We start from the raw sequence: 27632 nt of genomic DNA on the forward strand, positions 1-27632 counted from the left end.
GAACTTAGCCATACCTTAAAATACACTATAAAGCATAAAACATATACGTATTAAAATATCCGGTTCTGTTGGGTCTGGCAGGTCCAAACTTTCCAGTTCGCATTGCCAGAACTGGGACACCATATGGTCTAAAAAGCGACTTGCTACGACCTAAGGAACCAGAGTTACACAAATGCACATTAAATCAATTTAATACAAAAATCTCCACTGAAAAAGAAATCTCAGCTTTTCACTAAATCCCCATTGAAAACAACGGGCAGCTCCGCCATAGACTTTCAATGGTAAATCGCCGCCATTGAAGTCAATGGGGTTTTTCTGCCATTGAAGTCTATGGGAAAAGTCCCGAACTTCAAGGGGGTCCATACTCCGTCGGGTTGGTCCAAGCGGGTCAAGGATGGTTCTGCAGCGATGCCGGAGCAGTGGCTACAGATACCCCAAACCCTGATCCGCTGGGCCCTCCGGAACCAGAGCTATGGAATACCAAAATTCATTTTTTTCCACTTAGTCATTTTTCTGAGCCGTTTTTGCCGCCGCCAGCAAAGCCTATGGCGCGACCCGCTCTATCTGATTCGACCCTTAGCGGGGGTCCAGGATTCGGGGACCCGGCCTCGGAACTAGGGGCAAAAAGAATTTTATTTCTAGGTGCCCTAGAACTGTTTATTCCCACATCAATTAACTTTGAACTTGACTCAAGTGATTGTAACTCTTTTTTAGACATTGTATCCGCTTTGCGGTCTGGATGGCAGCCAACTTGTTCTTGGAAAGGTTACCTCGAGGCATCTCCATTGAAGTCAATGGGCCCATTGACTTTCAATGGGAAACCGCCGCTCTCCCTCTTGGACGCCACCTGCTGGTCTCTGCAGGAAACAGGACTAAAACAGTACAATTCTCCATTGAAACGCATTGAGCCCTAATGGCGGCCAATGGGGACCTGCAAAATGGTGCCTGAAAAGGCGGGAAAATTACACAAAGAGCTATAATCATTAAAGAACTATTAACCCTTGTGCTCCCGGATGAATTCTAGTGTGTGTGTGATGCAGACACTAATTAACCAGACAGTACCATGGGACAGGGGAACAGGGGAAAATACATTTACAGGTTATAACAAGGGTTAAATCACATTTCTGGACCTCAGTCCAGTTAACCCCTTGTCTCCCTGGCGAGGTCAAAGGTGGCCAAATGGGGTGCAACCCCTTTAATACCGGGCCACCTCCTTTATCCCTCTACACCTCCCCTTCTTAATGCGTGCCCTGTGGCCCACTGGCCCTAACGGGGAGTGGGGCGCTGCTGGCACCATTAATGAATTCAGTCTCAGAGGGAAAGTCCTGGCGTGAAAGTCCATCAGCATTGCTGTTTTCACTGCCCTTCTGGTGTTGAATGGTAAATTCAAATTCTTGCAAAGCCAAGCTCCATCTCAGCAGTTTGGCGTTTTCCCCTGATACCCTCTGTAGCCAACTCAGGGGATTGTGGTCTGTGATGACCGTGAAAGCCCTCCCATAGACATAGGGCTGGAGCTTTTTGAGTGCCCACACAATGGCCAAGCACTCCTTTTCAATGGTGGCATATGCCACTTCCCTGGGGAGCAGTTTGCGACTGAGATACACCACAGGGTGCTCTTTGCCGTCGTCCCCCACCTGGCTCAACACAGCCCCCACACCAAAGTCTGAGGCATCAGTCTGAACAAGAAAATGCTTGGTATAGTCTGGGGCAGCCAGGATGGGGGCCGCAGCAAGCGCAGCTTTCAGTGCCTGGAAAGCAGTTTCACAGGCAGGAGTCCAGGTAATAAGCACAGGTAGTTGCTTCTTGGTCAGATCAGTCAGGGGTTTGGCCAGGGTGCTGTACTGTGGGACAAATTTCCTATAGTACACTGCGGTGCCCAAAATGCCATGACCTGTTTCTTGGTTTTTGGAACAGGCCACTCCACTATGGCTTCTACCTTGGCTGGCTCTGGTTTGAGATGCCCTCCACCCACCCTGTGCCCTAAGTACAGGACTTCTGCCATCCCTACCATACACTTAGTGGGTTTTAAGGTAAGCCCAGCCTCCCTGATCCTATCCAGCACCTATCCTATGTGGGATTCCCAGGAATTACTAAAGACAGCAATGTCATCTAAGTAAGCCCTGGCATAGCTCTGCATCCCTTCTAGTAACCTATTGACCAGGCGTTGGAAGGTAGCCGGGGCATTCTTCATCCCAAATGGCATCACTAAGAACTCATAGAGGCCACTTGGAGTGATGAATGCTGACTTCTCCCTAGCCTCCAGGGTCAGTGGGATTTGCCAATAGCCTTTGCTCAAACCCATGGTGGTCAGATACTTTGCCCCCGCGAGTTCATCTAGTAACTCATCCATGCAGGGCATGGGGTAAGCATCGGACACCGTCCCAGCGTTGAGCAACCGGTAGTCCACACAAAACCTGGTGGTTTTGTCCTTCTTAGGCACTAGAACTACTGGACTTGCCCAAGGGCTCTGGGACGGAGTAATTACCCCTAGGGTCAGCATCTCCTCAATCTCTCTCTCCATACTTGTCTTGACCTCTGCTGACACTCTATAAGCGTGCTTATGCAGAGGCTGCAGGTCCCGTGTGTACTGGGTGTTTGGTGAGATGTGTGGTCCCTGGCATGTCTGTGAAGAGGGCGCTATACTGAGCTAGCATGTCCCTGGCTTTTCCCTTCTGCCTAGCACTCAACTGTGCCCCTATCTCTACCTGCTCAACAGTGTTTCCTTGCTTTGCCTCCCCTAGGAGATCAGGCAGAGCATTGCTCACCGGATCCTCCAGCAGTGGGCTACAAATGGCCATTACTGCTCCCATACTCGGTGCTCTGTATTCCTTTAACATATTAATGTGATATGTCTTGTGCCTCTCAGGCGCTACCTGTACAACATAGTTGCACTCATTCACCTTTCGGATGACCGGGTACGGTCTCGACCAGGCAGCCATTAACTTGGTCTCCCGAGTGGGTTTGAGAACAAGCACCTGCTGTCCTGGGATGAATTCTCTGCTACGGGCCTGCTGGTCATACCATTGCTTCTGCTTGGTCTGAGCAGCTCTGAGGTGGTCCTGGGCCACCCCCATAAGCATCTCTAACCGGTCTCTGAGATCTACTACATACTGGATCACTGAAGCATCAGTAGCAGTAGTCTCCCCCTCCCATCCCTCACGGAAGAGGTCCAGAGGTCCACGTACCCTGCGGCCATATAGTAGCTCGAAGGGGGAGAAGCCTGTAGATTCTTGCGGTACCTCTCGGTATGCAAACAGCAAGTGCTGCAGGTGAATCTCCCAGTCTTTCCCCTCCGCCTCTATAAAGGTCCGAAGCATCTGCTTCAGGGTACCATTAAACCTCTCACATAATCTGTTTGTTTGGGGATGGTAAGGGGTAGTGCGCCGGTGCTGTACACCGTAGGCATCCCAGAGACAATGTAACAGTTCACCCATGAACTGCGACCCCTGATCGGTTAGGATATCACTAGGGAAACCTACTCTAGCAAAAATGTTCAGCAAAGCTGCTGCCACTGTCTTGGCACTTATGGTGCCCAGCGCTACCGCCTCAGGGTACCGGGTGGCAAAATCCACCACCGTGAGGATGTAGCGCTTCCCTGACCTGCTAGGAATCATGAGGGGTCCTATCAGGTCCATCGCTACCTTCTGGAAGGGTTCCCCTATTATCGGTAGGGGTCTCAGGGGTGCCTTCACACGGTCGGCCGCCTTACCCACTCGCTGGCAGGCATCACAAGAGCGGCAGAAATTGCTCGCATCCCGGGATGCCCCCGGCCAGTAGTAACGCTGTAATAACCGGGCTCGCGTCCTAGTGACCCCCTGATGTCCCGCTAACGGAATAGAGTGAGCTACCCGTAACAGTTGCTGTCGGTACCCCTGGGGTACTACTAGCTGTCGCTTACCGGTCAATCCCTTCTCTATCCCCGGGTTCCCTTCTTCTCTGTACAGGAGTCCCTTATGCCATAGGCAGCGCTCAGTGCCTTCCCCTGCCTGAGATTCGGATGCCCGAAGTCTCACGCCGGCCAGGGTAGGGTCTGTCTTCACTGCCTCCCTAAACTGGGCTCTTAAATCTGGCCACCCCCCAGTCATGTCATTGTTAGGGGAAGGGGACAAGGTGAGAGGGAACAGTAAGTCAGTCCACCGACTTGCAACTGATCCTGGCTTACCACCCCGGGCTCCTCTGTGCCCTCCGCTAACGTTGGTACCAAAGGCTGGGGGACTGGGGTGGCCACCGCCGGCAGTGCCGCGGTCTGGCTCCGGGTAACCGCCGCCACTGCAGCGGGCTGGGGCACACGGTCGTAGGTGCAGGTCATTGGTCCCAGGTCATTTCCCAAAAGAATTTCAGCATCCAAACCTGGTAAAACCCCCACCTCCCGCACACCCTTGCCCACCCCCCAATCCAAAAAGATGCGGGCCACCTGCAGGAAACGTGGCTCTCCGTCAGCCACAGTGATCTGCATCCCAGGGCCTGGGAGCAATTCCTCTGGCCGGACCATATCAGGTCGGACCAGGTTCACTGCAGCTCCTGAATCAAGCAAGCCGACTGCTTGCCGGTCACCGACTGTGACCGAGGTGAGATGCTTGCTCCTGCTGTCCATCTGCTGCAGGTCTGCGCTGCGCTGTCCTCCGCTCCTGGCTGTAGGCACCAAAGAAACCGGGGTAGGGGTAACATGGGACGTCTCGCTGGGAGTTGTTTCCATGATCGGTCCTGGTTCATTGGTGGAAGCCACCCGCACGCGGGCTACCGGCTTTGCAGCTGGGGTGCGTTGCCCTCGATAGGGTCCGTTGGAACGCAGGGGTTCCGGGCAATCTAGTCTGAGGTGACCAGTGCTGTTGCAGTTGTAGCACCGGCGCTCACCCGCCTTCTGTGACCCGCTGCCCGCAGGCGGCTTTTGGGTCCACTGGGGAGTACTCACAGCTTTCTTGGCCAGCACCGGTGGGGTTACCGCTTTGGCTGGTACCTTGGCGGCCATCTGGGACCGGCTGACCACATAGTCATCGGCCATCCTCGCCGCCTCGGTGTAGGTCTTGGGCTTTTTATCATACACAAAAGCCCTCACCGCCGGCGGGCACTGCTGCATGAGCTGCTCCTGAAAGATGAGGTCCAGCAGGCGTTGGTAAGTCCTGGCCTCAGAGCCCTCCACCCATTGTAACCCGTACAAAGCCACGCGGGTCACATAAGTGACATAGGTCTCCTGAGGGTGCCTCTCCTCCAGCCGGAACTTACCCCGGTAAGCTTCAGGGGTAAATCCGTGCTGAAACAGCAAAAGTTCTTTCAGGTGGTCATAGTCATCAGCGAACTCATCTGTAAGGGCCATCAAAGTCTGTTTAGCCAAGCCGGAGAGTAGCGGGTCCAGGCGTGCAATCCTATGCTGGGGAAGCACCCCGTACCGCCGGCACTGCGTTTCAAAGTTCCTTAAAAACATGTCAATCCGATCAGTGCCCTCCACATACTTGGTGAGACTGTGCTTGTCCAGTTGGAGTCCATTTTTGGGGGGTCGGACCGGGGGGCAATAAGCAGGTCTGTTCACTGCCATTGAGAGAAACGTTTGCCGCTCTTCCGCTGTCCCTCAGTCTCCCCACTTGGTGATCAGTGCCAACATCTCAGGGGTAAACGGGCTGGTAGCCGCAGCCATCAGCGCCCCTCCTGTCGCACTTGTCCTGGGGGGTGCACTTGATCCCTCCCCGGGATCCTGCCGGCCCGGCACTGGGTTCAGACACTGTTCTCTGGGCGGAGGTATAAGGGCAAGCTGAGCTGTCTCCAGCACCTCTGGATGCTCGGCTTCATAGGCTGTGATTGCGGCAACCATGTCCTCAACCTCCTGGTCTGCATATTCCAGTCCATAGGCATGGCACTTTTCTCTTAGCTGAGTTCTAGTTCTCAGGTAATAGATGCTCTCCTCGTCACTCATGTTTCTGGGTCGCAGCAGTGAGGTGGTGTGACAACTTGCGTTACTTGTTGCACTACTGTGTGTTCAATATATTTAGTCCCAGGAACTTGCAATTACCATCAAGTTCCCACTGGATCACAGTACCCCGCAGAATACTGTAATCCAGGTCCAGTTCAGTCCCGCCAGCTGCCACCAGTTTTATTAATACGCCTGTGACGATAGCTTTCCACAGGCTTATTAATATTACACAAAAATAACTGGGTTTGAACTGAACGAGGCTTAAAATATAATAAAGTGATTTTATTCCTTAGGATAGGTGAACACAGCAGATAATACAGTAACAAACAAGACGTACACTTACATTGGGGTTGGGAAGATGAGAAGCATTTTGCACAGCATTTCCTCAGCAATCAAGATGGTTTCAAGAAGAGACAATGGATATAGGGGGGACACAGTTTATAAACCTTTTACACCCTATTCATAACATGGAGTACTGGGGATTGGTTTTCAATTATCTCCAGCCACTCTCTAACGTGGGAAAGCATTCTGACCCATGCCCCCTGCTAGTTGGCCCATGCGCAGTAGAACTCTGGGGTCTCATTTCTGGGCCCCCACATTTGCATCTGGAATGCCAGCCGGTCTATCCCTTTGGCTTTCTGGCTGGAAAACCTTTGTTGGAAGGTGTTAAATGGAACACTTAAAAACTGCCCTGGTTTGAGCCTCAAGTAAACAGTGAGGGTGACAAAACCCTTTGAACAATACTTAAGTCCTAGACATTGGGTCGCCTCCTAGGGCCATCTGCTACCTTATGGCCAAAAGAATTTCCTCTGGAACTTAGCCATACCTTAAAATACACTATAAAGCATAAAACATATATGTATTAAAATATCCGGTTCTGTTGGGTCTGGCAGGTCCAAACTTTCCAGTTTGCATTGCCAGAACTGGGACACCATATGGTCCAAAAAGCGACTTGCTACGACCTAAGAAACCGGAGTTACACAAATGCACATTAAATCAATTTAATACAAAAATCTCCACTGAAAAAGAAATCTCAGCTTTTCACTAAATCCCCATTGAAAACAACGGGCAGCTCCGCCATAGACTTTCAATGGTAAATCGCCGCCATTGAAGTCAATGGGGTTTTTCTGCCATTGAAGTCTATGGGAAAAGTCCCGAACTTCAAGGGGGTCCATACTCCGTCGGGTTGGTCCAAGCGGGTCAAGGATGGTTCTGCAGCGATGCCGGAGCAGTGGCTACAGATACCCCAAACCCTGATCCGCCGGGCCCTCCGGAACCGGAGCTATGGAATACCAAAATTCAATTTTTTCCACTTAGTCATTTTTCTGAGCCGTTTTTGCCGCCGCCGGCAAAGCCTATGGCGCGACCCGCTCTATCTGATTCGACCCTTAGTAGGGGTCCAGGATTCGGGGACCCGGTGGTGGTCGAGTGGGGGGAAGCCTCGGAACTAGGGGCAAAAATAATTTTATTTCTAGGTGCCCTAGAACTGTTTATTCCCACATCAATTAACTTTGAACTTGACTCAAGTGATTGTAACTCTTTTTTAGACATTGTATCCGCTTTGCGGTCTGGATGGCAGCCAACTTGTTCTTGGAAAGGTTACCTCGAGGCATCTCCATTGAAGTCAATGGGCCCATTGACTTTCAATGGGAAACCGCCGCTCTCCCTCTTGGACGCCACCTGCTGGTCGCTGCAGGAAACAGGACTAAAACAGTACAATTCTCCATTGAAACGCATTGAGCCCTAATGGCGGCCAATGGGGACCTGCAAAATGGTGCCTGAAAAGGCGGGAAAATTACACAAAGAGCTATAATCATTAAAGAACTATTAACCCTTGTGCTCCCGGATGAATTCTAGTGTGTGTGTGATGCAGACACTAATTAACCAAACAGTACCATGGGACAGGGGAACAGGGGAAAATACATTTACAGGTTATAACAAGGGTTAAATCACATTTCTGGACCTCAGTCCAGTTAACCCCTTGTCTCCCTAGAGAGGTCAGGGGTGGCCAAATGGGGTGCAACCCCTTTAATACCGGGCCACCTCCTTTCTCCCTCTACAGTCAGTTTTGCTTGTAATTTGATTATTTTTTGCCTCCCTTTCCTTTTTTCGCTCTGCCACAATTTTGATAATCAGAGGTTCTCTTATCGCCTTATGGGTTTCTGATAGTTATATCAGAGATGATGTCACTTCCCAACAGCAGTCATCCTGGATGTTCGGACAGATCCCCTATACCAGCGGCGCACAAACTGGGGGGCGCCAGACTATCTGCAGGAGGGGGGGGGGGGGCGCGCTGGGTTTACAGAGGCCCCACGCGCTTCCCGAAGGAACTTAAATTAAATGCATGGGGAGCGGCGAATGCCTCTGTAATCCTCACTTACCTTGGCCATGGCAACGCCAAGGTCATGTGATGTCACCTTGCTATGGCGGCATGACGCCGGGGCCAAGGTAAGCAGGGGCGGCGCGCGGAGGGAGGGGAACCGTCAGCAGGGAGACACAGGGAAAAAGTTTGTGGCCCCTGCCTTATACCATAGCACCGACTGGTCCATTTCAGGCAAAGTTATCTGTGACAATTAACATGACAGTATCAAGTTACCTGCCTATTAAATTACTGTGGTATTGCTATGCTACCAATATATTGGCCAACCTTACTCTAAACAAGCAAATGGTTTATTCCCTGAATGAATCCTCTGATGTTTGTGGAGATGTTCCTTCCGTGAAAAGCTTTTCCCACACTCACTACATCTGAAAGGTTTCACCCCTGTATGACTCCTCTGGTGCCTGGAGAGGTGGCTGTGGTAAATGAATTGTTTCTCACACACTGAACATGTGTAAGGTTTCACCCCTGTATGAATCCTCTGGTGTGTGAGGAGATGTTGCTTCCGTGAAAAGCTTTTCCCACACTCTGTACATGTGAAAGGTTTCTCCTCCCCTGTATGAAACATCTGGTGTGTGAGGAGGCTTCCCTTTTCACTGAATTGTTTCACACACTCAGTACAGCTGAATGGTTTCTCCCCTGTGTGAATCCTCTGGTGTTTGAGAAGGCTTTTCTTTTCATTGAATTGTTTCTTACATTCTGTACATGTGAAAGGTTTCTCCCCTGTGTGAATCCTCTGGTGTTGGAGGAGATCTGACTTCCGTGAAAAGTTTTTCCCACACTCTGTACATGTGAAAGGTTTCTCCCCTGTATGAATCCTCTGGTGTGTTAGGAGACAATGCTTCTGTGAAAAGCTTTTCCCACACTCTGTACATGTGTAAGGTTTCTCCCCTGTGTGAATCTTCTGGTGTGAGAGAAGATAGTTCTTTCGTGTAAAATGTTTCCCACACTCTGTACATGTGTAAGGTTTCTCCCCTGTATGAATCCTCTGGTGTCTTAAAAGTAGACTCCTATGACTGAATTGTTTCTCACACTCTGTACATGTGTAAGGTTTCTCCCGTGTGTGAATCCTCTGGTGTGATAGGAGTTTCCCCTTCCGTGAAAAATGTTTTCCACAGTCTGTACAGGTAAAGGGTTGCTTGCTAGTGTGGACACAAAGGTGTGTGATCAAATCCATATTCAGTGAGAAGCTTTTCCCACACTTACAACAAAGAAAAGGTGGAGAATTGCAGTTCCTTCTTGAATCACTTTCCAAGAATGTGTCAAGCAAAAGATACGAGTCAGTCTGTGCTGTGAGCTGTACAAGGCCTGTAAATTCACCCTCCGGTGGCACTGGTTCCTTGCATGTGTCCAAAATGTGGTAGGAATCATTGGTTTTTGGCACTTCAGGGCTGCAGGAAGTGAAGCAGCTTCTGGACATGTAAGAGCTCCAGTTCTGCTCCTCGTTCAGGCAGTTCTCTAACAAAAGAGAACAAAAAAGACAAACCTCAAATGTTTTTCAATCTGTAAAGCAAATGAATAAAAAATATTTTGCAGAATTTACTTAATCACTACTACATTAATAAAATGTTCTGGTTACTCTATACCCATAGCTCTAAAACAGTGGCCCCTGGATATCCAAAACCCCCAATGACTTTGGGGAACACCATCAAAGACCTGCAATATGTTTCTGGCAGTTCACACAGTGAATTAATTTTGCTAGACATATATGTATTCATTCCTGTATTGATTATATACATGTACATTTACATCCTCCAAATCATAATTAACATTGAACTTGGCCATGAGAAATAAAGTTAAGGAAATTGTGGTCTATCATACTAGTTAGTTAATGCCATCAACCGAACCTGACAGAAATATATAATGTAAAGATAGGTGAGAGAAGTATACATGGGCATCTAAACACGCCCAATTGCTCCATTTTATGTCTTACATAGTAGATGAGGTTGGAAAAAAAGACGTGTACACACACACACACACACATCCCACCCCCCTGCACCTTACATCATCTCCCTTCCCCCACACCCTCCCATACCTACTTCAGACGGGAGTAGAGGCTGGTATCCTGCGGGTGCGGGTGCGGTTGCAGGCGGAGGAAAAAGAGGCGGCAGAGCAGGCAGGAGGACAGCACGCACTCGCAAGCAGCAGGCATCAGAAGTGCCGCACTGCTAGAGCGTGCAGTCTTGAGTGCCGGCTCGGGGAGGGGGAGAGAGAGATCGGGGGCGGAGGTGGTGGGGGGGAAGAGGGAGGAGGGGGAAAGCCGCCACGGACCACACTGAGTGCGGGCGGGCCACTTGCGGCCCACGTGTTGTGCAGGCCTGCCATAGCATATATAATTGGTCTGCCTGGTAGTGATGTGAAGGATTTATGTATTTTGGGTAACTTCCCTGTTTCTTCTGTGATCCACCTTTCTTGAAATACCTAGATCAATAATAGCATCAATTTCCTTTTTGAATTTGATGGTATTGATGCTTATTTTAATAAGCTCTTTTCCAGATTGCTCTATAACTACAATAATGAAATTAGAAGAACATTTATTGAGTATGCTGAGAAAATGACATAAAGGGGTTCTCAAGTAAACAACACTAGGCGCGAATATGAAACGGAAGTGACGTCACGGCTATCGCCGCCGGCGCCGCCCCTAACGGCCGCCGTTAACCCCACACGTCCGCTGCCATGGGTATACAAAGATGGCTGGCGCAGAGCTTTCGTTGCTGCGGGTGTAGTTAGATGGCGGAAGCCCCGCAAGTCCTCCGGCTGTGAGCGGAGGAGCCGCTGCTCAGCCTCTCTCCTCCCTCTTCTCTACCTCCGCTTCCCCTTCCCCGTGTCCCGCTGGCTGAGCGCCGCCGGAGGAGGAGAGGAGCCCCGAGATCATGGAGGGTAACCGGGACGATATCGACGCCGCTCCTAACGGCCGCCAATTCCCCCCACATGCCCGCTGCGCTGTCAGCATACGCCAGCAACGTGCCCTGTCGCCTCTCACGGCTCCTGCTCCAGTAACGCGGGAAGCGGGGGGGTTGAGCGTGCCGCTTCCCACGCAGCACTGCCGGAGGGGGGGCCCTCTTAAGCACAGTGGGGGGGGAGAGAGAGAGAGTCAGGAGACTCAGACAGAGCCCCCGCGGGTCCGCAGCTTGAGGGGTGGGGAGGGGGCAGGACACAGAAAGAGAGACACACACACACACACACACACACTCACACACACTGACTGACACACATACGCACGCACACACAAACTGACTGACACACACACGCAGTCACACGCACACACACCCGAGGCATTCATGCTTATTGCAAATACAGGGGATGTGTGCCAAGCACGCACGTTCTAAGTCCAAATTTATTTGAGTTTTGTCAATAAAATTGTATTTTGATTTTTAATTAAAACATCACAAACACAAATACAATTTCTGTGGCAAAAGTCAAAGAAGTTTCACTTACTATGCGCGTGCACAGCACACACAGCTTTTTTTATTCAGTTACGTGCTATGGAGCTTTCGCTTTTGTTTGTATTTTGTCCATATGTATGTGTATATATACATACATAAAACACACCTATATCTATATACACACACACACATATATATTTATATCTCCACCAATAGAAATCTTAGGGCCCAGGACATATTAAAGGAGCAGCCGCCCCCCCCCTCCCCCTCGATTAATCCCCCCATATCCCCCTTGTAATCCCCACACCGCAAAGAGTCTTGTGTGTTCCTTAGGGGTGGGAGAACGAGATATTGGGAGAGACAAAGGGGGAGGAAGGAAGGAGAGGAGAAGGGGAAAGAGAGCGAGCGAGAGCAAAGGAGATCGAGCGGGGGGGAGAAGAGACACAGAGAGAGACACAATATTGAACTGGTCAGCAAATTCCAGAGGTAAAATGGAGTTAACAGATGTTGTTTTGAGTAGAGAGTAAAATACAGAGAGGAGGCAGCGTGGGCTAGACTTGTGAGTGTCCATTAGTGAGAAAAAGTAGCTTTGTTTAGCCTGGGGGTGGGAACAGTTGAAACCAGATAGATTACATTTGTAGTGGAGGGTGTCCGAGAGAGTATGAGATATCCTCTAGGGGCACTCAGAGGAGCGAGTGCAGGAGCAAAGAATGTATGTATGGCAGTTTTGCCAAGGTCTGGGGATAAAAGGGTGAGAATGGCAGAGAAGTGGGGCATGTAGAGCTAGAGAGCAAGATTGGGCAAAATTCTAGTTCATGACAAGATCTTCGGGATCAGTAGAGTAGCAGAGAGGAGAGGGGGAGGGCAAAGTGGAGTTGAGACGTTAGCTTAATGAAACGCTGGTCTCTGCAGAACTGAGGGGTAAATGGAGGTGAAGAAAAGGAGAATTGAGAGAGAGTAAATGGGATGAAGTGTTGGGCAGAGATGGGAAAGGGGAGAAGAGAGAAATAAAGAGAAGTTTCTGCATTATCTTCGCATTTAGCGTCTGAGAGCACAGGCAGAATACACTGGTCAAACAGTGGAAGGAGCCCTTGAAAAAAATGTTCTGTTTTTCCAAATGTATTTCCAACCTTTATACTCGTGTGAGACATATTGCTCCTGTAACTCTGCTGCGTGGGGTTTGTTACAGAATAATCAGCAGGCCTAGGGGCTTCATACGAGAGGCAATTAACCCTGAATATTCCCTAAAGGTGACCATACTACTTGTAACAAGATAACGTTTGATTACTCCAAAGTATGTTATGGTTCTCACCATTGACAGTAAATGAAACTATTTCACTCTTTATTGTGGTTAGATGAGCCTCAGTGTTTGGTTCTTCTTTCTCAGACTTAATCTCTAACGTCTCTGGTACAATCACTGGGAAACCTGCCAACAAGAAAAGGAAAATCCATCATGTAAAGCTGGGAGTGGGAACTCATCCTGTGATATCACTATACAGAAATACTGTATACTGATTCCTAAGGGGAGGGGATAGGTAACTGATTGTACTTTATTATTAACCGAGTGCTGAAAACATGTTGGAGTTCATGGTGCTACCAATGTTCAAACCTCAATAATGATAATATTATCAATATAACCTTAGTGTAAAACCAAAACACATGATTTGTTTATAACACGTAGCTTATAATTCTATCCATGCTTTAATGCTATTTTCCTTAATATTGTAGAAATTTCTGTCCATTTAATAAATTAAATTAATAAAGGGAGTACATACTTACCACCAACTGGAAATGAATCTATTTCTCTCTTTATTGTGGTTAGATGGGCCTCAGTGTTTGGTTCTTCTTTCTCAGACTTAATCTCTAACCTCTCTGGTACAATCACTGGGAAATCTGCCAACAAGAAAAGGAAAATCCATCATGTAAAGCTGGGAGTGGGAACTCTTCCTGTGATATCACTATACAGAAATACTGTATACTGATTCCTAAGGGGAGGGGATAGGTAATTTATTGTATTTTATTATTAGCCCAGAGTGATGAGTGATGAAAACATGCTGGAGTTTATGGTGGTACCAATATTCTCAATATAACCTTAGACAAATCATGTGTTTGTTAATAAAACTTATTATTGTATCCATGTTTTAATGTTATTCTCCTCAATATTGTAGACATTTCAGTCCATTTTTAAAAGTAATTGAAGACACGTGAGGGTACAAGGTTACTTACCACCAACTGGAAATGAATCTATTTCTCTCTTTATTGAGGTCACATGATCCTCAGCGTTTGGTTCTTCTTTCTCCGACTTAATCTCTAATTGCTCCGGTACAACCGTTGGGAAACCTGGCAATAAGAAAGGGAAAACCCATCATGTAAAGCTGGGATATTGGTATAATGTAATACCCATCGTAAAGAAATGTTTTACTAGCCCTTCTGGCAGAAATGGACAAATATAGTTGAAGACATGTTACATTTTACCGGCTGGTAGATCAATAAAAACATAAGATTAATTTGGGTGTTTGACTCATGTTAGCTATGGCACACCTGTGAGCACGTGACCTGTATATGGGACAATGGTTAATACACAAAGCTATCTAGCCAATTCACTTTCCTCCATGCATGGTCCCTCAAACAAACATATCTCCCCTCCATCCGTCCCAATATACCATCTGTCATGAAGGGCACACTTGTGAGCACGTGACACCAGGGTTAACACACACCACTAACTAGCTGCCTCACCTTTCTCCTTCGCAAGGTACTTCAAATCAGTTCATATTTACCGTGACTCCGTTACAATATATATTTAACCTGTTACCACCACCCCCAGAGGAATGATTAAATGTACGTACAGAGTCTCTGGTCTCTGTTTATTAAGGAAACTATACACCTAACCGTCCGCAGTAACAGAGTGGGAGGGAACACATATACGAGATGGAATGTCCAAATAATTGACATGGCGTCCTAAACAGTGGCTTTGGGATCTAGCCACCTGGAGGCGAAATCAGCAATTTTTGTTTGTTATGGAAGCCATCAAGTCTATCGATGGGTGACTACATCTTTGTACCATGTCCATGAATATTTGTGGACAACTTCCATTCTACCGCTAGGACAGTGTGTCTGCTCGAGAAATCTACCTTTATATTTTGGTTAGAAAAACAAGGTTGTATGGTGCTCTAGAACAAAAAGCAGCAAGTGTGAAAATAACAAGCAAAGTCTTAGATGGAGTACCCTTCCAAGGAGAATGAGTGAGGCTAGGATATAATACTCCCAAAAGCACTTTAGATGTATAGCTGGAAAATGTAATCCCACAAGCACTGAGGTAAGGATAATACACACCTGCCGGTGTCCAGCATCAAAACATCATAGTAATAATATGGGGTATATAAACAATAAAAATCCTTGCAGCCACTGATGGAAAAGGAAAGTGGAATGAACCAATCCAAAACTCCCTGATGAAGAGACCCCTGTGGTTTCGAAACGCGTTGGAATAGACTGCGATTCGATTACCAAGTGAACAAGCACAGCCATCACCTTCACCAGCTGAACTCGTTTCTGCCAAAGCGGACACTACCCAAGGGTACTAGAAGTGTATCCCAAGATCTACAAGTCATCAAGGTGTGATCAACCTAGATGACATCGCCCCGGAGACACCTGGTTGGCGTTTGGGTAACAATCCCTGAAATGCTGTTTTAAATCATCCTTAATGTATGCTTAATACTCACCTATATTGCACAATTGAACATTATAATTCTTTTATTTTTTTTTAATAACTTTTTTATTAGGAAACAGGCAAATTTACAGGCATATATCACGTCACAATTTCCTAAAACACTTTGGTTTTCTGATTTTCCGTGTTGGAAGGGGGGGGGTGTACCGCCAAGGGTGGCGCGACCTCTGGGTCACCGGGTGACAAGGGGAACGAGGTCTGAAAAAGAGAGGGGGGGTATGGGGGGTGGGGAGGGTATTGGGGAGGAGGGGGTGTGGAGATGGGAGGGGGGGGGTGAGAGGGTGAGCCTTCCCCGCCCCGCTGACCCTAACATCCTTCAGGCTGTGGTCTGGGTGATCATGATGTCTCCTATTTGGTTCGCTTAGGTGTCAGTGAACCTCCCAGGGTTCCCATATTTTGTAATGACTTGCAGTCTTGCGTTTGAGGAACGCCGTCAGACGCTCCATAAGCATTACTTCATCTATTCTTCTCTTAACCGTCTGAATGGAGGGGGGGATAGATCTTTTTCCAGGAGAATGCCACAGCACACGTAGCCGCGGTAAGGATGGAGGAGATTAATTTTCCTACCGGGCGGTCAATTTCCTCTATTGGCCTGTCCAGGAGGAAAGTCAGTGGATCTGGGTCTAATGTGAGGCTAGTTACCTCTCGGCTTAAAGTTTGAATAGAAAGCCAAAATGTTTGGATTTTTGGGCATGACCACCAAATGTGGGCGATGTCTCCTCTCTGTCCACAGCCTCTCCAACATAGATCTGAGGCCAGGGGATAGATTTGCTTCAATCTAACTGGGGTAAGATACCAGTGTAACAAGATTTTGTAGATCTTCTCCTTTGTCGTGGTACAGATGGAAGTTCCTGAAGCAGCGTCCCATATATCCTCCCAGTTTTCTCCATCTATGTCTATACTTAATTCCGCCACCCACTTGGACATGTAGTCGTGAATGGAGGGGCATGCTTTTCTCTCCATATCAGCGTATATGTTTGAGATCAAGGCTGTTTGATGTGTGCCAGTTCGGCAAAGCCTCTCAAGATGGTGAGGGGAGGATACTCAAATTTTGGGGACAATTTTTGGAGATAATGTCTAATTTGGAGATACTTAAATGGGCTCAGTTCTGGGGCCTCGTATTTTGCTCGTAATTCTTGAAAGTTCAGCAGCCTTCCATCGCTCAGTAGGTCGGCGACCACCCTAACCCCCTTCAGACGGAAATAGTCGAACTGCTTTGGTTCACATCCTGGGGGGAAGTGGGGGTTGTTGTGGAATGGAGTAAGCAGCGAGCCTGGAGCAGTTAGTTTAAACTTTGATCTGCATTTCCGCCAGACTTCCCAGGTGTGTCTGATGGCACCAAGGTCGAACCTTCGGGGTGGTCTATCCCCCTTGTCTATGCACCAAAGGTGGGCCTGCAGGGAAGGCGTTTTTACGTAGTGGGATTCAATGTCTAGCCAACAATAGAGACCCGGATCTGCATTCCACACTACGGCTTGCCTCAACTGGGCCGCTAAATAATACTTTGTGATATCTGGGACACCCAGGCCCCCCCTTCCTCTTGACGCTAGGAGGACAGACCTGGCAACCCTGGGTCTTTTGTCCTTCCAAATGAATTTAAACATTCTATTCTGGATGTTTTTAAGTTCGGAGCCGGGGACATGGATCGGGAGTGTCTGGAAATAGTATAGCAATCTGGGGAGTATATTCATTTTTACCGAGATCATCCTCCCGATCCAAGAGATCTGGTAGTCTTCCCATTTGTCTAGATCTTTTTTGATTTTTCTGAACAAAGCTGGGTAATTGTATTTGTATAATGATTGGTAGTTGTCTGATACATTTACTCCCAGGTATTTTATGTATGAGGAACTCCATCTATAATTAAAGTTCAGTTTCATTAAGTTAACTTCCGGTTCCGGTATGTTTAAGTGTAGGGCTTCTGATTTGTCACTATTCGTTTTGTAGTCCGAAATTGTGCCGAACTCCGCCAATTCTTTATGAAGATTGGGGAGCGATGTATGGGGGTGAGTTAGGGACAATATTATGTCGTCGGCAAAGAGCGAGATTTTATCATTTGTATCGCCAATTGGTACGCCCTGAATGTTTGCATTTTCGCGTATTCTGGCCGCCAGTGGTTCGATCGTCAGGGCGAAGAGGAGAGGGGACAAGGGGCAACCCTGCCTTGTACCATTTGTTATTGAGAATCTTTGAGCTGTGCCTCTCGGGAGTTTAATTGCTGCTGACCGGTTTTGGTACAGTGCACGGACTCCCTCTAGGAATGAGTCCTTAAAGCCGAATTTTTGCAAGGTTTTGTCTAGAAATAGCCAATTTATTCTGCCAAACGCCTTCTCTGCATCTAAGCTCAAAAGAACTGCCTTGGTATTTGTAAGGTTAATGTGGTCTATTATATTTATAATTTTACGGGGGTTGTCCGAGTAAGTCTGGGTAGGATAGGGTTTAATCTGTTAGCTAGTATTTTGCTGTATAACTTTAGGTCGTTGTTCAACAGCGATATAGGGCGGTAGCTCCCACACTGCATAGTGTCTCTCCCCTCTTTGTGGATTATTGCTAGGTTAGCCAATGACATTGATGCTGGTATGGGGTCACCGTCCATAAAGGAGTTGAACAAGTCTAGCAAGTGAGGGGATAGAGATGGAAGAAACCTCTTGTAGTAGGCGTTTGTGAATCCATCAGGGCCGGGGGCTTTGGATAGTTTTAGTGCTGATACCGCATCTGCCAATTCCTCTTTCGTGATCTTCCCGTTGAGTGTCTCATTCTCCTTCTCTGTTAGAGATGGGAGATTGCAACTATCTAGGTAGTTCGAGACTGCCATGAGCCTTGATGCTCTATTATTTTCCTCCTGGGATCTGAGGTTGTACAATTTGGTATAAAATTTGGTGAATTCCTCCGCAATATGTTTGTCGTTATATAATATGGCACCTGACCTATTCTTAATCGCAGTTATTTGGGACCTCTTTTGTACCCCTCTTAATTTGCTGGCCAATAGTCTGTCAACTTTATTACCCTTATCATAGTATCTTTGGTTAGTCCATCGAAGGGCTTTTTCGACATCCTCGAGCTGGTTCTTTTTCAGCTCGTTTCTAGCGGTAGTTAAGGCTTTGTATATTTTCCCCGAGGGATTAGATTTGTGTTGTTCTAGTTTGATTATTTTCTCTGTCAAGTCTTTGAGTAATTTTGCTTTTACTTTCTTTCTATGGGATGCTATGGAGATAAGAGTACCTCTAATGGTTGCCTTATGGGCTTCCCATAGTACCGCTGAGAATGAGACTGAACCTCAGTTGTTTCTGAAGTACTCTGATAGGGCTGACTTGATTTCTCTCTCTATTTCCGGATGATTCAATAATGAATCGTTTAGTTTCCAGTTAAATGCGCTCGACTTTGTGAAGGGAACTGAGAGTTAGTGAAATAGGGGCATGATCCGACCAAGTGATCGGGCCTATATCAGTTTTTTGGGAGGCCTCCAAGACATTCTTGGTTGTAAAGAGGTAGTCAATGCGAGAATAGGTCTGGTGGGGTGCGGAGTAGAAGGTATAGTCCCTTTGGCCCTGATGTTGGGATCTCCATACGTCCACTAGGGAGAATTCTTTAATAATTGCCTTGAATGCCGTTCCCATCTTTAGGGATAGTACCGTGTGGGGGCGGTTCGAATGGAGTGTTCTATCCTCCAATGGGTTTAAGGCCATGTTTAGGTCGCCTCCCACTATCAGTGAGGATAGGTAGGTGGGGTCAATTGTACTTAAAACTGTTTTCAGGAACTCTGGTTGGTTCTCGTTTGGTGCATAGAGGTTGATCAGGGCGATCGCCGTGCCTGCCAGTGAGCCATATACCACAAGAAATCTACCCCCTGGGTCTGACACTTTTTTGACAAAATTGAATGGAGTTCCCTGACGGATTAAGATGGCTACCCCTCGTTTCTTGATACTGAATGAGGAGTAATAGCCCATCGGGAATGTATTATTAAATGTTTTGGGTGGCTCGTGGTCTGTGAAGTGCGTCTCCTGGAGAAAGATGATATCTCCTTGGGATCTTTTCATCTCCTGAAAAGCTAGTTTTCTCTTTCTATGACTCTGGAGTCCTTTAACATTAAGGGAGATAACTTTGATTGGGGCTTGATTAGCCATTTTTATTATCTATGAAGGGGGTTTTTCGGGTCACACCTTTCCCAACCGGGGGACCTTGATTGATTACTGTATCTATGGGGTTGGAAATTACATCTCTGGCAGGAGAAGGTGGCCTGGTATCTGGATCTGGGTCAGCGGGCTTGGGGGGGCGGAGGGGGTCAGGGTAGGTGGAAGGGGTTAATGATAAGCAAAGAAAAGAAAGAAAGCTCCCTAATAGCCGCACAAGAGAACACCTATACCTATGTTAAAAATTACTATTTATTAATAAATGATTAAAATATATTTATTGCAGCAAAAAGCTAACGTGAACCAAAGTGATTAAAATAAATTAAAAAACGGAGGAGGTAACTGTATGCCTAATTCAAACTAACAGTGTATGCTAGGAATAACTATTTTAGAATGTCCCACTGCTATATAATTATACTAACAGTGGTAGTTATACCAATACAGTTCTATATAGTTTGAGGACTACACCTAAATGGAGAGTATAGCTTAATGTAGTGTGTGTGCTCAGAATAATATATTTGTTGAGCCAGCTAATGCTAGTATACGGATATATACACACACATATGTACCAGACCAACGGGTTCAAAGGTAAATGAACCTAGAGGTCTGTTATGTTTAGCAGAACAGCTATTTCAAGATCACAAAGTATGTGTCTTGTACTCAGAACCATGACAAATAGGAAAGTAGTCAGAGTGTTGTGCTTCCTTTAGAAGGCTCCGAAACACTAACTGAGAGAAGGCAACAGACCTCTCCGATATAGCCAGTGCACTAGGTGGTGACGCTTAGCCTGCCCAACATATGTTTCACCGTTGTGGCTTCATCGGGGGCTAAACATAACAGACCTCTAGGTTCATTTACCTTTGAACCCGTTGGTCTGGTACATATGTGTGTGTATATATCCGTATACTAGCATTAGCTGGCTCAACAAATATATTATTCTGAGCACACACACTACATTAAGCTATACTCTCCATTTAGGTGTAGTCCTCAAACTATATAGAACTGTATTGGTATAACTACCACTGTTAGTATAATTATATAGCAGTGGGACATTCTAAAATAGTTATTCCTAGCATACACTGTTAGTTTGAATTAGGCATACAGTTACCTCCTCCGTTTTTTAATTTATTTTAATCACTTTGGTTCACGTTAGCTTTTTGCTGCAATAAATATATTTTAATCATTTATTAATAAATAGTAATTTTTAACATAGGTATAGGTGTTCTCTTGTGCGGCTATTAGGGAGCTTTCTTTCTTTTCTTTGCTTATCATTAACCCCATCCCTGCCAGCACCACCTCCGCACTCTTATTGCAGTTTTTGTTCCGTCACCACACATTCACAATTTATTGGTTCCCCATATCTCCATTGGTGTAGTGCAAGGCGCACAACTTGACCTTTTTAGGCCATTCTATCTTCTTAGGTGGAAGGGGTATAAGACTGCTGGGACAGTACCAGCAGGTAAAGAAAAAGAGGATGGGGGCCTAAGGGCGCCCCCAATAAAGTGTAGCCGGAATCGTGTACCGGCATTCGGACTCAGGGTCCTTGGGGGGGTAAACCCGGGAGTACGGACCGGCTCGTCCAGGGGGGTGTGGACCCCTAAATGTTTTTTTTCGAGATCATTTTCCCTATGTATATATAGCAACCAGGGAAGGGGAGAGAAAGAAAAAAAGAGGGGGAGGATGGAGGCGGGAGGAGGGGGAGGAAGGTAGAGGGGGAGAGGGGAGGAGAGGGGGGAGAGGGGGAGGGGAGGAGAGAGAAAAAAAAAAGGAAGGGGGGGGGGGGGAATAGGTAGGTACCCCATAGTAGGGAAGTGGTGGACTGCGGTGATCAGGTGGTACAGGTAAACTTTTGCACAAACATACATTCAAGTAATATAATCAGTGGTTTCCCAGCATGTGAGATCAGCTATTTCAAAGAGTCCCTCTGAGTAAACGTTTTCAGGGGCCATACTTATAGCATAGCAATAATAACATAAACAACCTTAACTTTAACAATCCTAGGCCGTGGGGGAGGGAGGGGGGGAGGGAGGGAAAGGGGGAGGGAGGGAGGGGGGAGGTAGGTACCCTGTAGTAGGGTAGTGGTGGACTGCGGTAATCAGGTGGTACAGGTAAACTTTTGCACAAACATACATTCACGTAATATAATCAGTGGTTTCCCAGCATGTGGAATCAGCTATTTCAAAGAGTCCCTCTAAGTGAACTTTTTCAGGGGCCATACTTATAGCATTAACATCATATACAACCGTAACTTTAACAATCCTTGATCGTGTTATACAGTGCTCATACAGTGCCGATACTGAGCGGCTAATCTGCTGTCAAAGGAGGGATATTTGTGAGTATCTTAGCCAACCTCACGTCAATGGTGTCCGCCTACACAGTGTCGCTTCTGAGAGTGTCTTTATTGCGGGGTGAGACGGCCTTTATATGTGGGCTCATATTTTTGAGCCTGGTGGTGGGGTTTGCTGTGCTATTGTTGCGTGCCCCTAGGTCTGAGGGAGGCGCAGCGGCAGCTTAGCGTATTCTACTGCTAGAGTATCCGCGTGGTTGCCGATTTGACCCGTTATCTGCAAGTAAGGTGGGAGGGCCCTGTTATGCTTTATGGTCAGGGTGGGCGCGGAGTGTTTGTCCAACCCCCCCTCCCCATTCCTCCCCTTACAGACCGTCTTCAGGAACGGGTATGGCCCTCCGCAGCTGGCGCTGTGGCTTCATCTCGTCGGTACCTCATAGGAGGGGGTACCGCCATAGGCTCCAAAACAGCTCTTCTCGCGGGATCAACGGCCCCCTTCCCTCCCCCCCACCCCCAAAATCAAGGCCGCAGCTGGCATCTCCTTCTCGGTTCTGCTCCTAGATCTGCTCGCGTGGATCTTCCATTATTCCGCATGCGGGACTCCGATGTGGCCCGGGTTCTGGGTGCGTCGTCTAGGTGCACTCAACGGGGTGGTCCTCAAATACGGGTTCAGCAGCGGCTTCGTCTCCCGCAGCGCTTCAGGGGTGTGCTGTCTCTTGTGTGTTCCCTCTCCATGGTGTAGGCAGGTCAGCTGGGTTTGCAGAGATTTTATCGTGCTATTCAGGTGCCCTTAACGGAGTGAACGGCCACCAGTAAATGCATCAGGGTCTCCTCCTCAGTAGTCACTGTAGACAGTGGTATCTGCTTACCACTGGGGCAGGTCTGCGGCAACGGCCAACTGGGAATAAAAGGGTCGGTTTGGTTCTCTCTTTACTTTCTTTTTCCCTGCGTCTGGGTCTGAGCAGCGGTTCTACGGGAGGAGCGGTTGGACTCTTCTTCTTCCGTCTCTCGGCTCGGGCACTCTTCTGACCCTCATGAGGGCGGGGGAGTGAGGCCTAATGCCCTTGCAAATGCCGCCATATCCTCCGGGCGTCTCAGGGTTAGGAATTTCTCGTTCTTGCTGGCCGTCTGTCTAAACGGGAATCCCCACCTGTAGCGAACGCAACTTTCCCGCAGGAGCAGCGTTAGGGGCTTGAGTTCTTTTCGCCTGTTAACGGTGGTTCTGGACAAATCACTGTAGACTTGTATTTTTTCCTCTTGGAAAGTAATATCGCCTTTCTCTCGGCAGGCTGTCAGGATTCTTTCTTTAGTGGTGTAACTGTGGAATTTGACAATCGGGTCCCTTCTTCTATTTGGATCCTCCGACCTGGGGCCAAGGGCTCAGTGGGCCCGGTCTATCTCCATGTCTCTGGGTTCCATATCACTGCATAGGGAGGAGAAAAGTTCCAGGAGGTACGGCCGGATGAGATCAGGGAGAACAGCCTCAGGAACATTGCGGATCCGCAGATTCCGTCTTCTATCCCTGTTCTCCTGATCCTCTATCGCGTCCTTGAGGCCTGTCACCACCTCTCCCAGTCGGAATACTTCATCTTCGGCCTCCATTAACCTCTGAAGAGTCTCTCCCTGTTTTGTCTCGAGCTCGGTGCTTCTCTCAGTCAGGCCTGAGATCTCCCCCTTGAGCTCCGTGACGGCTGCCTTAAGATCTTGTTGCAGAGAGGAATAGAGTTTGCTGTGGAGGGATGTCATTAAGTCCTCGAGATATGCTTTTGTTATTGACTCTCCTGGGTTGTGGTGGTCGCGTGCAGCTGTGGGGGAGCCGCGTGCGTCGGCGCCATCTTGATTTTCAGGCGCCGTGCCTGGGTTTCTCTGTGCCGGCGGAAAGTATTTAGTCACCGCCGGAGTTGTGGCTTTTTTTTGTCGCGACTGCATTGCCGCAGTATTCCTCCTTCTGGGGATGTTTGCTTGGGGCCAGAAACGTTAGGGGAAAGGTGGTGGTCCAGGGGGGGGGGGGGGTGGGCGAGACGCAAGGCTGGCGCAGGCACCGGGGGATCCTTGTGGAGGAATGAAGTAAAGTTATTTATTTATTTATTCTGTACTGACTGGGCAGCTGCAGTGATGTGGTACTCAGTGCTTCTGACAGCATTAGGGATACTCTGCTGTTAGCACTCCTCGTGTGATGTTGGTGACTCCGTGGGGTGCCCCCTCCAGATGGCCGCTTCTCCCTCTCTGCCACACCACAAGGGCCTACCCCCTCCCGGCGCTCTCTCTCCCCCTCCTCCGATTCGGTATTTATTTATGGCTACGTTTGTTGCCGGGGGACCCGCAGCACTGACGCAGTACTCGCGGCTCTCCTCGCGGCCGCGGGAGGTTGCAGCGGGTGTTCCTCCAGTTCAGAAGGCAGGGGGAGCTCCGTCCCTGTCCACCGCCGACTCTCCGGCTTCAGACCTCACGGGACACACGGTGCCTCGCCACCCTTCTGCTCCGTTGGGCCCACGCCTCGCAGGGGGTCTCCCACGGCTGATCTTCGGATCGCCGAGATCAGTCTCTCCGGGGCTCTAAGATGTTCCGGGGCTGGGACCTTGATAATTAAGAAAAGGTGCTTTTTTTGCAGAATTATACGTAGGGGTCCACAGAGCTTTCCTAGGACGCAGCCATGCCTGGTGACGTCACCAGAAGCCCCCCGAACATTATAATTTTTAATGCACTAGGAGCGTTGTGCGCTGTGTTTTTCTCTGCTAGATGGCGCACCTCCCCTGCAGTCCTACTCTGACTCTCACTCAAGTGATTCTACTACCGGCTAATACTTGAAGCCCGCAGCCGCATACCATCTCCCGCCGCCATATACCATCTCCCGCCGCCGTATTCCTTCTCCAGTCGCCGTATATCATCTCCCCCTGCCGCCTGTTAAGCACCGGTTCGGCGAACGTCAGAAATCCTAAGAACAGGTTCGCACGAACCAGTGCGAACTGGCTGAATCCCACTCACGCCGCCTCCCTTAGTAGCCACGCCCCCCCCCGGCCCCTGCTCTAAGATTTTTGCTGGACAGCCGAGGGAAACTTAGAATGTCCATAATTTGGGAGGTGAGTCACATTGGAAGGTCAAAATAGTTTCGTTGACCTAAAAATCCGCAGCAGAATGTCCAGTGAACGTTTTGTTGTGCTATATAGTGCCGTTTGTGAGATTTCGATGCTTCTGACATACAAATGGAATCCAACTTAGAATTATATTATAGATACTCACTTAATAAGCGTGGATCCATGCTGGCAGTGGTCAGTGCTCCGCTGTCCATGCTGGGAGTGGGCAGTGCTCCGCTGTCCATGCTGGCAGTGGGCAGTGCTCCGCTGTCCATGCTGGTAGTGGGCAGTGTGCCTCTGAAGGTGCAGAGATAAGATGGTCCTTGATTTAGATTTGGTGGATGCCAACTGTACCTGTATAAAAGAGAAGAAATGTAATTAGTACGATCTGTTTTATTGGACAAATATACAGCATTTAGTGTGAGCTTTCAAACCTAAAATTATAAACACAAAACAACCCCAAAGGAGTCAGAGACAGGGACACCAACACCCACATCTGGTCCATCCTCAAACAGGAACCTAATTTCAAACATTACAAAATACATTCATGGCTCAGGATTGCTACAACATAACCATCTAGTATAAAGAGTCAGGAATCAACAGCTATAAGAATAGCATTGCCCTCCTCAGAGAGACTTCGATGTATGTATGTATGTATGTATGTATGTATGTATGTATGTATGTATGTGACCTGTGGGGAGAAAAGGGAAGGGATTTTAACCCCTGCTCTGCCTAAAATGATAGGTTGATAGTAGTGCTACGGTGCTACATCCAGGATAGTTTATAACCAGACAGACGAACAAGAAAATAAATCCACTTTACGGTGAGCCTCAGGTTCTGTGGTTAGAGAAATTGTTATATGAATTATAAATAAAACTTCATATTTTATTTGAACGTGTATAAACAATAAATGACGATAGGTAGTTGCGCTAATAGTTAAAATGCCGTCAAAGTCTAGGTGGTGTCTGTTCAGTGTAGGCGCTTTTCTGGGAGCATAATGCTTCTCTTTGGTTAAATAGGGGGCCTAGATCATAGGCATTTTAGTGAAATATATATATATATATATATATTTTTTTTTTTGTGTGTGTGTTCCCCGGGTTAGTTCTTGTAATGTCTCCGAAGATTTATTCATATCAAGAAGTGGACTATATATTTGAAAATGTGCCTGATACTTTTAGGATTCCTAGATTAACCTATAAGGGTATCTAGGTGCAAGTGGACCCTTTGCTGTAGTATTATTGGGTTTAGCTTACACAGGCATTTTCCCTTAAAGCTGCAGTTCAGGCTTATTTTTTTTTTTTTTTAAATTATAGTTTTTTTTACTTCAATAGTTTCATGTGGGCAATCTCTACTTACCTAAAGAACTGCATAGCTGCTGGTCAATTCGTTCTCCGTCTACTGATCAGCAAAGTTAAATATTTAAATTCTTTAAATATGGGAAATGTATTTCCTGTTTCAGTCCCTCAGTGGAAGCTCATGAATATTCATGAGCACTCCTGCACCGACATATGCAAGAGGGAGGGCAGGGCTCACAAAGGGGTGTGCCAGGGCTTGTGACAGGACATGAAGGGGCAGTGCCTTAGTAAATGGTTGTTAAAATAGAATACAAGAAAATTGGTCTTTCAAAGTTGTTTTTTAAAAAACAGAAAATGCTAAAAGTATTTTTTCTTACTACAGAACTGATTTATTAAAAAAAAAAAAAACACACATGCAGGATATTGTCTGAACTGCAGCTTTAATGGGAATATAGATATGTGTGTGTGTGTGTGTGTGTGTGTGTGTGTGTGTGTGTGTGTGTGTGTGTGTGTGTGTACACACACACACACACACACACACACACACACACACACACACACACACACACACACACACACACACACACACACACACGTGTATGGCAGGCCAATTTAAATTGCTGTACCCATGAATTTCAATTCTCTTGCAACTGAAAGTGTTAACGGATTCCCAACTTAATTTTTTCACTTCATTGTGCGTCGCCATGGCAACATATGGTTACAAAATGCCTTTGAGATGCATCCGTTGGTCAGACCTCCCTGTGTATGGAGCCCCTTTGAGACAGATATCCTGTGGGAGAAGGAGCGGCTCGGTGAGTAAAGGAACTGACTGGCACTGAGTTTGAACAATTCTCGGTATCAGCTCCTTGTGACTTTGGGAAAGTCACTTTATCTCCCTGTAAAAACATAGATTGTAAGCTCCACAGGGCAGCGCTATACAAGAACATATTATTATAACTTCGCAGGCAACAGACTTACACATTAATAACATGAGAGCGCGTTAGATGAGCAGTGACAGGGCGGGATAGAAGCGCTAATAGTCTATAGAGCGGAGATAAGAAGCACTTCCAGGCATAATATCGCAGCCCTATTCTGAACAGTAAATTAGCAGCGTCCCTGTATGTACAAATGCAGACAACGTTTAACCCTAATTAGCGCCACCAATTAGAGACCGGAAGCAGCACCCACAATATATAGCTATCCTGCCGCAGTGACAGATATAACAGCCTGACACCCAAGTGACCATAGAGGATAACAGCCCAGGTATATCTGCAGGGTACCTTGCAGTTAGGAGGGGGGTCCCCGGCGGTTAGGGGGGCTCTGGTCTCTCCTCTGCTGCAGTCACAGATCCGGGTCACTGCTATTTTTCTAATGTTCTGATTTCTCAGGAAGTGGAAACACTGACTACATCCGGGTCACAGCTCCGTGTCCTACTGCGCATGCTCACACGCAGGGGA

At 47.6% G+C, this 27632-nt stretch overlaps 2 protein-coding genes across 3 annotated transcripts in view; one reads left to right on the forward strand and one right to left on the reverse strand.

Annotated features, from left to right (window-relative positions):
• LOC142472728 (uncharacterized) overlaps window positions 1-27632 on the forward strand; it is a 313204-nt gene that overhangs the window by 209512 nt on the left and 76060 nt on the right. The gene's annotated exons all lie outside the window — the stretch shown is intronic.
• On the reverse strand, window positions 5552-27562 carry LOC142472733 (uncharacterized). Of its 2 annotated transcripts, XM_075579878.1 has the most exons (6): window positions 27456-27562; window positions 25047-25234; window positions 13895-14008; window positions 13448-13561; window positions 12981-13094; window positions 5552-9740 (listed from the first exon to the last, which is right to left on the reverse strand). In XM_075579878.1, the coding sequence occupies exons 2-6, from the start codon at window positions 25153-25155 to the stop codon at window positions 8554-8556; spliced, it is 1638 nt and encodes a 545-aa protein (XP_075435993.1). In that variant the 5' UTR covers window positions 25156-25234; window positions 27456-27562; the 3' UTR covers window positions 5552-8553. The 2 variants fall into 2 exon arrangements, with proteins under 2 accessions (XP_075435993.1, XP_075435994.1); XM_075579879.1 differs by lacking the exon at window positions 12981-13094 and having other exon boundaries at window positions 5553-9740.

The sequence above is a fragment of the Ascaphus truei genome, chromosome 22, assembly GCF_040206685.1.
Source record: "Ascaphus truei isolate aAscTru1 chromosome 22, aAscTru1.hap1, whole genome shotgun sequence".
In the NCBI taxonomy this organism is placed as follows: Eukaryota; Metazoa; Chordata; class Amphibia; order Anura; family Ascaphidae; genus Ascaphus; species Ascaphus truei.